The 16,060-nt window shown below is 38.8% G+C and overlaps 1 protein-coding gene across 6 annotated transcripts in view; it reads right to left on the minus strand.

The window, feature by feature from the left end:
• Positions 1-3,271: 3,271 nt before the first annotated feature.
• Positions 3,272-16,060, minus strand: part of GABRA4 (gamma-aminobutyric acid type A receptor alpha4 subunit) — a 48,279-nt gene continuing 35,490 nt past the window's right edge. For 5 of the 6 annotated variants that reach the window (XM_027676309.1, XM_027676311.1, XM_027676310.1 and 2 more), the window contains one exon: positions 3,272-15,291. In XM_027676309.1, coding sequence (XP_027532110.1) covers positions 14,758-15,291 — 534 coding nt within the window. In that variant the 3' untranslated portion in view covers positions 3,272-14,757. The remainder of the gene's footprint in view (positions 15,292-16,060) is intronic. The other variant, XM_027676314.1, reaches the window with a different exon arrangement.

Genomic DNA, 16,060 nt, shown 5'->3' on the forward strand with positions numbered 1-16,060 from the left:
TAAAAGCAAAGACTGTTATTAAGGAGAATAAATAAAGGAATCAAAGTCAATTGCATGGTAAAAAAAGAGGCTGCTATATTGCAGTAGCAAAAATCATTCAGACAGTCCTAGACTTGTGTGAATAATCAGGCCCATTTAACTTCTGACTGGACACCTCTACCCTTGCAAAGTCTCTCTTTGCGCCCCATATGAACACATTATATAACACCTAGTTATAGTGGTGTTGATATAGTCACAAAGATAGGGTGGAGCTCAAAGGATGTAGTATCCCTGGGGAAAAATAGTCCTCCTATCGCTGATCTGTGTCCATAAACCCACATAATGCTTGGGCCTCTTCAGCTGAGTCCTGTTCCCTTCAAGGTCAAATCTGTAGGCATTCTAACACCTGTCTATACATTACCTGGTGCTAAGGCTTCCTGGGTTTATAGGTTCCTCAAACAAGGGATCCAGAAACACTGTGAAAAACATGTATGAAATTATCTCCTGAACCAGCAACTGAATCATCCACTTTTGCCAGCTCCAGATCCTGGACAGACTCCTGAAACAAAACACCTTACAGCATGCTTCAAGGGGCCTCAGAGGGCTTCTCCTTTACTATAATGGCCCACTGGCTGTGGTCACTCCACGTTGCACATACAGTTATGTCAACTGGGAACTTACATCTATATACATGTTGTAAAATGGGTAGAAGTCTTTCAAGGTCTTTTATGGGCAAACAAGAAGAATTCCTCAGTCTGCAATTAGTTAAAAAAATCTAAAAAACAGAAAGAGTAGATACAACACTGGGGAACCCCGAGTTGTTTGTGTTGTTTTGGCAGGCTCTCCCATGCTGTGAACACCACTTCAGAGTAGCTCTTTATTCAGTTTCTTGTCATCTGAAAAAGAAAACACTTCAATGCATTTTTAATGAATTTCCTCTACTTTGAAATGAAATTTTCTCAGTTGAGGAAGTAAAAATCTCCACAGAACACAACAGAAAAAGTCACATAGGAAACATACCCAAAATTACAATAAATGCCAGCAAGGACATCTGGACACATAATCCACCCTAGAATTTCTTTGGCAACTTGTCCCAACAGCCAGGACCTGCTAGGTTTCCAGTAAGATTCTTTTCATACTATCCCTCAAGGCTGGCACATAATTCCCATCCAAAGGCTTTCATCAGCATTAAAGCCAGTTCAGCAATACAGGTAAGTCCTCTACTCTTCTTAACAACTACCCTCCAGCATCACTTTCCAACAAATCTGAAAAACAAGCCTTTGATCTATAATTTCTCTAGATCCTGCTGACTTAATCACATCAACTCACACCCTCATTTTCTCTGACCTAATAGCATCAGGTTGTGACCAGTTCCTTCCTGCACTCACACTGGGATTACCCTTCACCTTGTCTTTTGAATTTCTCCTCCAGCCTCACTCAGCTGTGCTGAAGTCAATACAACTTCCTGTCTCTCCATGCCTGCACTGGCTGCCCATCCTGACATAACAATTGCTAGCATAAGCTATGAAGTCACGTGGGCTGCATCCAGCCTTTTCCCAGGTGTTTCTTCACTTATATCTGGAGCTGTCATCTAGTTTGTTTCCTAGACAATTTTAAGTCTTACCATCTCAGACCATCTAATAGGCTGAGCAGGTTTTAACTTTCATACATACCAGGTCAAAGGCTGCTCAGTAGATGAACAGTGACATTCAGCATTTGTGACCAATATTTTAGTTCAAATAAAGGCATACTTAACTCTTGTCTTCTCCAGGACCATTCCAAAAGAGCATCCCAGCTCTATGTATGTGAGACTGAGCCCTGCAGAAAGGAGGGAGGAAAAGGGGAGAAGGCAGTGGTAGAGAAAAAGCCAGAACCTGACTTCCCCAAACAAGACCTCCTCAGCTGTGTTTATTTTCTTAGAAATACTAAACACTACACATAAAAATAGAACATTTTAATGTGAATTGAAGGCACCTATTCCCAGCTTAATCACAGATTTTTCACAAGTCTACAGTGAGACCATTTGGACAGAAAACACAGGCTCGATTCTCTTAAACTCAGACTGAAGATATACATACAAGTCTCATGGTCCTAATTACCAGTAACAGATTTAGTGCTCTCAAGAAGAACTAATCATACCCAGTATACGAAGAGGAATGAAAAATGAATTTAGGAGGTGTTTTGCACTAGCCCAGAGCAAAGTTCCTAATTGTTTTAAGCCTCCTCTTACACCATCAGCAGTCATAGATCTAAATTACATAAAACCTGACCCCAGCAACTTTCCTTGGATGCTCAACAGGCCTCAGTTATAACCTAACAGCAGAATTCCCCATCTAGTCAATGCAAGTGACATGAGTAAAATGCAGGATGTGGGGTAGGTAACATCATGCCATATAACATTAAGTGGCAGCTGCAGCATGTATGACTAATTCATGCATCTGGCTTAAAAATGACAGCCACAGAAGACAGGAGAAAGGGCTGTAGTCTCCCAAATCTATGATCTAGCTGTGGTTGTCAAACACAGCAGATTTCTTGGCATCAACATCTGTCCCTGAAGCAAGCAGCAATTACAGCACTTTGCAGCATCGTAAGCCATTCTGACAGCTTTCAGCTCGCCTGCAAAAAGATTTGATGGCTCTGGCCACACTTAGCAAAGGAAATTAGGGTGCCCCACTCCCTGCCTTGCATGGGCCAGTGTGCATACTAAAATGATTTCTCTGCATGTCTCCCTACGCATATTTGTTGCAAGCTATATTTCATCCTTGCTGAAACACAGTTTTTACAAGTCTTCTAATGCACAGAAACTTTACCAGGCCCAAGCACAGAATATTAGAAAATCACTTTAGGTCATGTAAAGAATTAGAGCAGCTGACAACTGGCCTGTTGGCAGGCAAGGCAAGGAGTAAGTGCTCTTAGATTACCTCAGAGGAATTAGAAATAAATAAATTAGATAATAAAGTGGGCACTGCTAATCTGTGTATTATTTGTTTCTGATGCTGTGAAAGAGGCAAGGTAATTAACTTAGCTTTTAGCTTGTTAACATAGTGAGACATCTTGACAAAGATACATCAGTAGACTCATGTGCCATCTTAATAAATAATACTACAGATTACCATTCATCATACTGCTAATGAAACCCATCCCTTTATCTGTTCAAATATAAAGCATCAGGTTGATTGAATCATTTAATGAGCATCAATGTTCCAGCAATAACTACAGGAAAATCCATGCCAAAGAAGTTTACTGTATTCCTTCCTCTTCCTGTTTCAGGCCACAATTAGAAAGACAACTGTTTAAGAACTCTCACAATTGTATTTTATTTGACATTAGCAATATACATTGGAGTATAATAGGAACAATTTTTTGCACAATCTTTCTTGCAAGATGGATTTATTTTCCAAATACATAGATGTTCATAATACAGGAAGGTAACAGTTAAGCTGCACAATAGCAAAACAAGTTGACACCTATCAAACCACCTTTTAAGTTTGTTAGTATAGTCAGGTGACCAGCATTAAACATATGCATCAAATAATTTAGTTAACCTCTGATTCTTCCAATCCTTCCAGCCACGTTTTTTCCATGCAACTAAAATGTGCACCAGGAATGGTGTAAAAGAATTCAACCTCAAGACTTCCCTTGCCTTGATTTCCTTTCAGTTTTTCTGCATGTATGAGCCAATACAAAGGGATAAACATCAGAATCTGACATGGCACAGAAACTCTTGCAACATGCATCTAGGAAGTTACATATTGCAGAAGTAGTTACGTTATTGACAGAGAAGTTAGGGGATTTAGGACTTTTCTATAGAGGGTGTTAAAGAAGCATTTCTACTATGCTTGCTTTAGTGTAGATTTTCTGCATGCCACTACTTTTACAGAAAAATAAAAATACTTCCAAAAGCTACATATTTTTCACTGGGAGTCTTCCTTACAATGTCTAAGCCTAAACCCAAATGCTTTGGTCACAGTGGACAGGGCTTCTCAGGAAAAGAAAAGCTTATAGTAAATCAAAATACCTGTAAATACTGTATTCTTGATTTTTTTACTTCTTTCCATCTTAAAAATGACACACAGATATAGCAGCTGCTATATCTGCTCACACCTTTTTTCTTTTTTTTTTTTTTGTTCCTCAGTTGGTACAGGTCTTAAACTTTGAATTAGTTGATATCTCCCAGCCTGTCTCTCAACTACGAGTTGAGAGCAAAAGGGTATTTCGCATCATTCATTAGATAGACCAATTTTAACAGTTCACAAAGTTGCCTCAGCAATTTGGAATATCAGAACTGGCAGAGCGCAAGGGTGGTAGGTAAAGGTGAGGAGGAGAAAAAAGGAACCCAAGGTAACCACTAGCAGGGCTTATTTACTTATTACCAGCAAGTAAATACTGTCTGCAGACAGGCTTTTAGTACACTGTCGCTGCTCTGTATGTTTGCTAGTGATGCAACGCTCCTCACAAACACCCAAGTCTGATGGTCCTTGCCACAGCAGCACACAGCATGAGCAGGCTGGCAGTCCTAGCACTCAGTCAGAAAACTTAGAAACCAGAAAATCCTTTGTCTGCTCTACAACTGACTTGTATTTCAAGCAACCAAAGTGGTTTATGCCACTGCACTAGCACAGATTCTTGAAATCCAGAAAACAATCCTTAAACACTACTACTTCAGGACTCCAACTCTATGCACTCTGTGCCTTGCTGCTTGACTGCCACGGTTTATCTGTCAGTGGCATGGGTGCACACCCTCTCTCTGCCCACACTCTGCTGTCCCCCCTGGTGATGGAGATGTGATGCAGAGAGAGCTCATGGCTGAAGGGAAGGCATGTGAACCCCACGCCATCCTTGAAACTGCTGCTCCCCACCTCAGCCACAAGGCAAGGGAGCAAAGTCAGAGACAGATCCGGAACAAATCAAAGCAGTGCAAAAGTACCAGAACATGCCAAAGTGTGAGTTTAGATATTACACTTGGGGGGGTTTAAATAGCTAATGAGCAGCCCATAAGCCTAATTCAACACTCGCATCTTACCTCAGCAAAATGCCCCAACTGTTCTGACCCAGAACTAGGATACCTTCTCCTGCTGAGCAGATTGCTCCATCAGGACAAAATTTAGACCTACAAAACCACGTTCCCAACTCAGCAAGGCCAGCACTGAGTGTCCTCCTGACTGGACTCATGAACTCAACCTAAAAATTCCTAGGTCTTATTTGAAAAGGCATGACCTTCTGCACTTCCCCCATGGTATAGCAGAGAGAAAACCTGGAAGCATACAGGGAAGCTGTAAACTTCCATACTTAGTAAGACTAGCTGAGAGTGTGAAGATCAAAAAAGGTCTTTTCTTTTATTCACATATTTTTTCTTACCTGATTTCACTATACTTATGCATATGATATCCAGAGAGAAAGTGAGAAGTAGCCTTTTAAAATCTCTCTACAGAGTTTTCTCACCTTCTGTTTGTGTATCATCTTCACACTCTCCAAAATAAAAAAAAATACCACCCATGTACTTATGAAATGGCTACTGAATATCACACAGCTAAGCATCTTTTCCACCATGACATATATTAACTAGCTTAAGAGAAAACCCACACACATTCATTGTGCCTTATCTTCCTAAGTGAAATGGTTATAAATAAAATTCACACTTTCAGTACAGAGAAAATATTTTTATATTTAAAATTTATAAAGTTTTAACCAAATATTCTCCAAATTAGAGATTTATTTGAAAACAAAAGCTATCTTTTTAATATAAGCATAGAGAGACTCCTGAAGTTGGCTAGAAGAGTTTGCTACCTTCCTAAAGTTTGCAATGGAGCCTGTGATTTCCATGTGTGCAGGTGAGAAAGTCTCTTTAAAAAATAAATCAAAAACCAAAGAAAAATTCAGTTTTATTTTCTTCTTCATAAATACACAACAAAATGGAGAAATGAATGTCAAAGAGAAAGCACCTTTTTCCAACGTTGAAGCTACAGGAGAGGTGGTAGGGGCCTACACACACACACAAAAAAAAATCAGTGACGCAGTTCTGCTTCTGGGAAGGGCCACAAGCTGCTGGCATGAGGTTGTGGGTACTACCAGGCAGCACTACTAAGCATGTTCTGTTTCATTACCAGACATGTACTTGTCACTCTCACCACATTCCACATCAGAACATTTAGCAGACGTGAGGAGAAAACTGCAATACACCTTAGTCCTCCTTTGAGATGTTCAGTGCTGTTACAATGAATATGAGCGCTGCTGAGCCAAAGGAAGAGTTTTCATTTTGCCCTATTCGGTACTCCAAAAAAGCATTTTCCATCCCACCCCCAGTATGCCAAAGACCCTGATGCCATACAGTACGGCTTGGATGCACAGCAACATGAATGTGTTCCAGCTGGCAGCAGCTGCTACCTCACATCTTTCCAGTCTTCTAGCCACAGCATCAGAAACCTTAGGACAGATTAACTGTGCTGATCCTTATGCAGGATTGGCAGTTGGAGTTGAATTCCACATTGCACTCAGTTTGTTCCTAAGCTGCCTACTTGGAAAAGAGTTTAGGGGGCATTTTCATAAGAGCCTTAATTCAACATAAGATCTGCACAGTCTCTAAAAGAGGCAGTCTCACTCTCCTTACCCTTTGTTTATGACCACAGATTCTATCTTCTCCCGCATGAGCAGCGTACGTAACCCACCCATATGGTGGGTTACAAGCACATCTTTGCCTTTCATGGGATCCACACTGTGCAAGTGCCAAGGTTGTGGACATACATTTTCAGACATGCCAAATTTAAATGCAGCTGCACTCCACAAGCTGTAGCACTGACCGGATTACCAGAAGTGCTCAGCACTAAACAGCTCCCATGAATTCAGGTACAGGAATGAAGTCTTCAGATTTAGGAGGAAGGCATGACACTTCAAAAAAATGGCTGTTACCGTAATGAAAGTTTTTACTTCCTACCATCCACTCTAATAACTGAATTAAATCAGAGACAGATATGATATTTAGTCTCTTAAACATAAAGCAAGTTAAATGCTAAACATTCTAAAGCACTTCATTACTGAAGATTAAATATATACAGTTCTAGAAAGATTAAAAAATGTTACTGTTTACATTTTTGGTTGAGAAATGTCCTAAAACAGAGGGAAACAGTTATACTTAATAAAACTCAATCTTTTTCCCCTACCATTCTGTCTCCTAATTCTTCCTGGCTGATAATGAAAATACCATTTTTTGAAAACAGCTTCAATGAAACACAAATGTTTATAACAGGACATTAGACATTTTTCTTTATTACTTTCTCATTATACTTATAATTAAGAAATAATTATTTCTAGCCTGTTTCCTGCCAGATGCAGTTCTAGTACCTCTAATAGGACATATCTTAAAATAACTGCTTGGTAGCAAGAAACGACATTTTTCATTCATACTCATGTTTTCCCTTCTCTTCCTTTTCTCTCTCTTCAAATAACTTCATTGATTTTGGCTCTTTCATAAACTCTGGCCTGTTTCTACCTTTTTTCTCCATTTTTTGTCATAGATATAATTCAAAAAATCACCTTTGTGGAGGAAAAATGACCACAGGGGGTACCAGAGGTTTGAAAAAGCCTGAGACTGCCTTTGTTTTAATGCCAGTGGAGGTAAGATGAGAATCCTCAGACTGTGGTTTCACACCAGCTCCAAGCATCAATCACATCCAGCTCAAAGCATCAATCCAGCCTTCTCACCCCCTCCTTTGTATCAGCACTAAGACAGGGAGCCAGATCAGACACATTCCACTGCTATTAACCAGCCAAAAGACAATAAGACAAACTTGGGGTTTAGCTAGACAAGTTATTTCAGCCTCCTCACCACAAGCACTGAAATACTTCTCCTCACACAAAGCAAGACAATAAGGAAGAAGATGAGAGCAGTAATATAGTTTTACAGTGGAGTCTTAAAAAAGAGCCACAAAAACCCATGGATTCTGCTTATAGTCTCTCTAGTGCAGGTTGCTTCAGACCACAGCAGGACATAATCCGGCTCCAACCCAGAAGCCTCTTAGAATAAAACATGCCCTGAGTCCTGCCATGCCCAATATAATTCATCAGCCCTTCAAATACAGGTTAAGTACTCAAGGCCAGGATTTTTCACAAGTGGATTAATTTCCACCATGAAAGCACTGCTGGTATTGATTTGCAAAGGCATGTATCTATGAAACAAATATTTTCACGTAACTGCTCAAGAACTCTGGTTCTCTGAAATGCCTCAAACCTCCACCACTGCTCTGGTGATAGAGAATGTTGCCAGAAATAAATAAAAAATGAAATACATATACATACCGAATCGTGTATTTATGACAAGTATCTTCTTATTCATTTGACAACCTAGTACATTCTAACAGAGAAGATTTTAAAATTTGCAAATATAAAGCATATAGTGAAGTTACTGTTAGTAATAAGGTTAACTATCTCGTATTTCGAAATAACTTCAAAGAAACATGTTCTTTACTTCTGAGTCTTCTGTACTCGTAGCAGTTTTACTCATCATGGAGATGAGCCACCAACACAGGATGATGAGGCAAGACAAAGCAGTAATCAACTAAATTTTGCAATGCATCAAGCTCAGAAGTCCAGCTGAGTGCTTCATACTGTCACCTGCTTCTTCTACCAACACCCAGTTACCATTCTTCCAAGGATGAAAATGTATTCACAGATAATGATTATTTCCTTAAGTGTTTCTTTATGCCATCAGATCATCCACAGATTACTATGTCAATTAACAGCAACTTGGATACAGCATTCACAAAAAGCACTAAGCAAATGTTGAAGGAGATCAACAACAGAAAGACCACCAGCATGAAATAACTCAGATCTCTGTGCTAGCTGAAGATTAATTCAATAGTACTATACTTTTCCTACAGATACTTTTCTTGAAAATAGATGTATGAACAAAAAAAACACGAAACACCTACCTCACATGGTGTTTTCCATCCAGAAGGGTACTCTTTCAAAACAAGACTAATAGCAAGTGCATTTGAGTTTGCGTCCTTACAATTTAGGGAATTATTTCTATGGATACATGTATATATGTATCCAGGCTGCTGCAACAGCATTAGTATTTTTAATGCCAAAACTATGCTATTATTTAAAAAGAGCATTCAATAATTGATGGGAGTTTGGATGGTTTTCTAAAAAAGGGAATCTCCAAGGCTTTTTATTTTTGCTGCTGTTATTTTTATTTTGAAGAAGCCATCATGTTCTCGGTTCCTCTCCATGAAAATGAAAATAGAATTACGACCAAAAAATGTAGTGAACTGCAATGGATATTAACTGGCTTGCTTTAAAATCCTTTATAGTGGAATAATACAAAAAGCATAAGAAAATGTAAGAGATACTTGTAGATGCAATAAGTTAGAGACTAGAAGGCAATGCTATTCAGTTCTGAAATAAAAACCTACTGCATTATTTAATTCATGTGAAAACAAAGTATGTTTACAAATTCTATCAATTTTACATTAACTGCATTTTTCATTCCCTCAAGAAAACAGTACATAACATTAGCAAAGAGAGATCTCTACAGGGTGTTCTATACTTCACACTACTCTCACTTGCTTGGGATGTGGCAAAAACTTACTTTTGAAGTCTGATTTACCCAGAACATGGTGAAACTACTAACCACACTAACATTCTCCAAAATAGCTATATCTTGATTCTGAGGAGAGGCCTACAAATGAAAACTGCACAAATTAATGCATATCAGACTCTTTCAAAATGGTACATTTTTCCTTCCTAAACTTCCTGTTTAAAGTGCACTGAAGTAAATGAAAAACATATTGGTGTCAGCAAATACCAGTATAGGTCCTTACAACAATATAAACATACTTTGGAATCCCGTAGTAAAAGAAATATAAGTTCTTGAAACAAAAAATAGGAAAAAAAGATGCTATTGTCATTTAACTTTAAATTAATTTCAATTTTTTCCTGGATTTTTTTCCTAGTTTTTGGGGGTTTGTGATTGGTGGTTAATACTGACCTCCACAATTTTTTACCCTGTGGCTTTTCACTGAGTATGAAATTTTGTTTATAGAGTTTTTTCCTCCAAATATAAATGGAGAAGCTGTACTGCTTTACTCGTCAGACTACAAAGGGAAGCATCTCCTCCCCACTTAGCACTGAAATGCCATAAACTTACTGCCACATAGTTCTGCAGTTCTGTAAGATTTCTACAACTTTGATTATCCTTGGCTTTATTAATATCATCAGTAGATATTGTACTACACCTCAACACAGCTGCCATTTTCCTAATCTGTTATTCCATATTAGGATTAAATAAAACCAAGGGTAAATTTTTTTCAGCTGTCCCTATTGCAATTCACAACAGTTCCAGCCACACAACCCCTTTCTATTTCAGTGTGGTCAAGCCCTATTGCCAAGTTTCAGGAAGAAAAAATTCACCAAAATTTTTTCCCTCCTTAATCTTTTGGGTCAAGCAAAGATTCTGGAGTCCAGTGTGCAAAGTCCATGATCTACTCTGCTTTCCAAATAGATCTCTTGGAAATTTTTGGTATTCGGAGGGATAGTGTGCTAGAGTACACTGAGAAAGATTATCCCAGGAAATCTCCTGTAGTATCTACAGGAAGACGTCCCAGGTGGCCAACGTGTGTCTCTTACAAAGCAGTGCGGTCATTTCTTCCATTCTGGCCTTCCCTCCACTTCCAGTAGCACAAGGGATATGGGAGCACTAGGCTTTGGATAAACTGGATAAATACACACTGCATTCCCTGACGTTGTCACATGGCACACCAACAATACACTACAGCTTAAGGTACACTGTGGCCAAATGACATATAGGAGGTACACGAGACAGTGGAAGAAGATGGAATTCTGTGCATATCAAAAAGCTGAGTCCATTCAATTTTCTCTAGAAATACTGGTTAAATCCCATTAAATACAGTTACTTGGCTTTCCTCATTTTTTTTTTCCAAGGTCCATCCTGAATGATGACAATGATGAGAGGCCAAAGGCTACACTTGAACACCCTATAATCAATAAACTTTTAGTGCCTGTTAACAGAAAAGCTCTATTCACATTCCTTATTATTTACCTCTTTCATTCAATTATTATATGGTCTACTTGTCTGATCACAGGGTACTGTAAAGTGGATGACTAAACAGTTTACAAAGTTTGCAGTTTACTTTTTCCCCCCTTAAAAGACACATGGGAGAAGAAATGCACCACCAACATCCCTTTGGTGGAGATGAGTCCACTTTGTAGGAGGAAAAACAGACTCCAGTACTGCTGGTGAGCTCTAAGAGCTCAGGTCACCATAGACAGAGGGGTCTAGGTTTACCACATTGCCCAGCTTCATTATTTTCACAATTGCAGTGAAACCTGTTAATAGAGGGCTCACAGTTGACTACAAAACACACTTCAGTTTCTATGAAGGCAACCTTCCTGAACCACGTTTTTAACGTTTTTTCTCAAACGACTGCATTAGTGGTCAGGGCTGCACTACTGCAATCTGTGAGAGTTTTGCTGCTGGTAACAATGTCTCTGAGGAAACTGCAGTCAGTGGAGATGTATCCCCGCTACCTGGTAAGGATTTTGGCTTTCTATCCAGTTTTCTTTCCTGTTGAATGATATAACTTACCTCAAGTCTCTGGTTAGCTTTAAATCACTATGGTACTCTCAAAAAAAAAGATTGTTCAACAAAGCCAATAGGAAAAAAAATAACAACAAAAAATAGTTCCTGTAGAGTTCATCTCACTCAAACTCAGCTATAATAAGCCATTTGGTCACAGAAATGACACCTGCAATGTTCTCCCTTAGGATTTTAGTTAGCAGTTTTGAACATTTGGGCCGCTATATTTAGCATATTCCCACTGTTGTTTTTTTTTTGGTGCTTCTGAGTTACAGCATCAGTGAGTATACTACAGGCTCTATTCTGTTTCTGATCACTCTACAAGAAGATTAAATATAAGGAAGAACCACTGTTAACGATAAATTTCTATTTAGATTGTCCACATGTACTTTGGAAAGGTAATTATGGTAATTTCTTTATATGCTGCAACATAAAAACGTAGTACAGTTCAACAGATGAGTCCTAGACTCACGATGATTTTTTTTAATGTGTCTCATTTTCGATGTAGGCATGGAAGTGTTGTAAGGTACTTCAAAAATACACCATCAGATTTAAAATAGGTAATTTTTTTTTGTGGTATCCTTAAAAATTTCTTCCAAAATAGAAGCATAGAAAGAAATATTTGTAATCTATTAATTTTTGCAACCCTTTTTCCTCCTTATAAGTCTTTAAAATGAAACTACAATTGAATTCAAGTAGCACATTTAGATCAATCTTAGCCTCAACCAGTGCTGATCCCACTGAACAATGCACTAGAAAAAGCTGATTATAAATCAGTATATTGGGATGAGTGGAAGGAAGAAAGAGCTGTTTCTAATGAATTTTTTTTTAATGAATGTTTAAAGCTCTGCCTGAGAAAAAAAATCCTTGGTTTTCATCACAGAGGAAAGCCAAGAGTAACTTCAGTAACTTCTGCTGCACACACTGGGTTCTCCACACAGAAGGCCATCGTTCTTCATGCTAGAAATATTTTATCATTTGTGTAATTATAATCAATAATTGCTAGAGGATTAGCTTGGTTTCTTCTGGTTTAACAAAATAAATAATCAATCTCTTGCATATTATCATCTATTCTCACAATCTGTAACAATGGGACCTTATCAGACAGGAAGCACCTACAGCAACTAGCAATACATCCAAAGATACAAATTACTGCAGTTAGATGTCTTACATGGGTGCTTCATTTCCAATTCTGTGGTATGTTGCATGTAATGATTTTCAAGGAGTGCTGTAATCTCAGACATCTTCTAGATGTAAAAGACAAAAAAAGAAAGGACTATACCTGGCCTTTTGAGAGCATCCCTTAAGTAAAAAAAGATAAGGCAATTGTTTATATCATCACTACATAAAAGTCACGTAAGACACTCCCACATCCTCTGCATTCTATCATCTACAGTCCAGTGTTATGCATGAAAGAGCAGCCTTGCCACCTCCCAAGTCCCATAAGTTAAAGGTCAGATTCTCAGTCATGAGATGGCTAAAAGGCTTGGAGAGCCAGAAGCACAGTCATAGTTTAATAGACAGACAGGGGCACAGCCATACTTTCAGCATTATGGGTTCTTTTTATTCTGACTCTTGTCCCAGTATAGTCTAGGGCAGTCTCAGAATGCTCTCAATTAGCCCACCTGCTTGTGGTCTCCACCAGTCCTTTGATCACTGTCTGGGCACAGAACCACTCAACACTCACCTGATCTGCCCTGCAGCATATGACTTTGACCATAGGCTACCAATCTTCTATTCCAATCAACTGAAGCTAAGGTTTAGTCCAGACCCTTTAAAGACACAGCCAGATCACAACTGAGAATTTGGCCTCTGATTTTCACCTGTCATCTGCACAGAAACACTAACCATTTGCCTAGCCAGATGGATCTGTACAAACATATTTATATGTATTAACAGTGTATCTTCCACCCATTCCAGTGAAAACAACATTTATGATCGAGACTTCTACCAGGTTTAACTATTTGATTTTTTAATAAAGTCACCAGCTTGCATATTCCATATTGCATATTGAGATGCTAAGAAAAGTGCCTATCTATGCCATAGTTTAAAATAAACAAATGGATCATAAATTTTCCCTGGGCTCTACCTAGAAACTTTATTTTCTTATTGATGTCACAGCAGTCCTTCACAAAAAGAGTGTCTTTCATTCACACAGTGACATGCCATAGCCGCACTCATCAAAGCACAGGACTTTTTTTTTTTTCCTTAATTTTGAACACTTTTAAAACTATTTTGAAAATTTAACTTGACACAAACATTACATAAAGTAGGGGCGGAACACGTGTTCAAAGGCAATCAAGAACGTAAGTGAAAAATCGGGGGGAGGGGGGAAAGAAGGAAAGAAAAAAACTAAACCCCAAAACATCCAAATTAAAAACAAAGAATTCAAATAAAAAGTTGAACATTGTGGATCTGGTCCTCATCTACTACAACGGATGTAATTTCGGAATAAATCCACTCAGGCTGGTCAGCAAGGTCAAAGAAGAATCACACAGTTAAGATCACCTTACCAAACTAGAAAATCCAATTTTGAGAATTACATCAGATTTTACGAGGTTCAATTATTATTTTGGAGTGAGTTACAATGCAAAATAATGCTTAGTAAAAATATACGGAGCTCTACAACTCCTTTGCATAACTTTCCCAGAGTTGCACTTTCCCAGGCTGGACTCTCTTTTCTTTTTCCACTTCTCATTTTCTTCCCCCCATTCTGCCAATTTTAATCTAGCAGGGATAGTCCTTTTCTAGCAAGCACTGTCAAAATATTCAGGACATGGACCTCGCACTCAGAGAATGCAATGCTGTGTTCAGACAGCAGTGCTGGGTGCCTCAGGGATTTGTAATAGCCAACATGCATATTCCTAGCAGTCAGATGTGTTCCACTGCACAGCTGTGCACCTCTGCCTCTGATTTTTTTGGTGCATGTTCCTCCCAAAGACAAGTTCTGTACATCCAGAGTAGTTTGTCTGTTCATTGCTAGTTGAAGGGAGGAAGACCCATTACTGTTACCCATTACTCTGGTAAGAGTTAACTAATTATCCCCAACAGCTCCAGCCTTTACAATGGGAAAGTAGCACACAGCTTTTATAAATAAGAATTACTGACCTTTTTAAATAGTTTCAAAAGAAGAAACTATGCATCAAATGTGAGTATAATTTAGGAACTACTACATAGCAGCAAAACTACATTAGACTTTCTGATTTTTCCATGGTATCTTTGGATAGATACACCACCCAGTAGACCATGTTAAACGCTCCAAAGGTAACAGGAAATAAAATGCGTGCATATTTGTCTATCTTACTCGTGCCAGAGTGAGAAGCAGGGGGAGCAGGTGGTGTAACAGCAGATGGCTTTGCAGATGCTCCTAATGTATTAGGTGTGGTGGTCTGAATCTGCTCCAGTCTAGATCCAAGCAAGTGCTGAATGGAAGGGGATCCAGCTGTGGCATGCTGGGATACAAATCCAGTTAAAATTGGGGTAGAAGGAGGAGCTGGAGGGGTAGCTCTTGCAGAAGATAATGTCTCTGATGCATTGATGTGTGTGAAGGGATTGGGACTTGATGCAGAAAGGGAGCGGGGCGTAATGTCAGAAGACCCCTGAGCTACAGAGGGAGGCTGGATGGAGCTATGCCTTGTGTCAATTCGGCTCCCACCATCAGCTTCGGACTGTACCGTGGCATTCGTTCTTTTCCTCACATTTGAATTGGCATCTGTACTCTGCAAAGTTTAAAAAAAATACTAGAGTCATTCTTAAAATAAGCACTCAAACAAAAGCAATGGAAACTATAATCAAGAACTATCAGAGTAATACTCATATATATAACCAGTAGCTTGATCCTAAAGCACAAAGGTCATAATGAAAATAGATTTAATAGCATATGAAGTGATAAACAAGAGTTCCCTTTACCTGTGGCTGGAATATCAGAGAAGACACCTAATGCATCACACTCCATGTGATGTAGTACCTATTAATACCATAAGGCTAAGCATTCTTGGGTTAGAGTCACAGTTTTTTACAGGGTCATGCTCACAACAAGATTCTCTGATGTCTACATATTTCTCTGACGATATAAAAATATTCTAGGTGCAACTTACCAGCCATGATGGTTTACTGCTTTATATCTCCAGAAATATAACTACCATATACTAGGAATTCTAGTCTGTCATCTGGACCTGAGGCTATTAAAATGCAAGTATTTACCAAACCCAGTTACCGCATTGCTGCTATTTCAGAAATATAGCCAGTGCTTTTTCACATCAACCATAGGCAATAAATTTCCCAGGCACAACTGAACCAGGGCATAAATTCATCTTTAATCAACTATTCGTCTCCATTAATTAACTAAGAGAAGTGGTGAATTCTCCATCATTTTATGTCTTCAGGCAAGTCTGGATGTCTTTCTGAAAGATATACTTCAACCAGATAATACTTATCAGGCTGGATGAGAAACTGAAATACAGATAAGGAAGTACAGATGGGAAATCC

The sequence above is a fragment of the Neopelma chrysocephalum genome, unplaced genomic scaffold (assembly GCF_003984885.1).
Source record: "Neopelma chrysocephalum unplaced genomic scaffold, ASM398488v2 Primary Assembly neopelma1_42, whole genome shotgun sequence".
Lineage (NCBI taxonomy): Eukaryota > Metazoa > Chordata > Aves > Passeriformes > Pipridae > Neopelma > Neopelma chrysocephalum.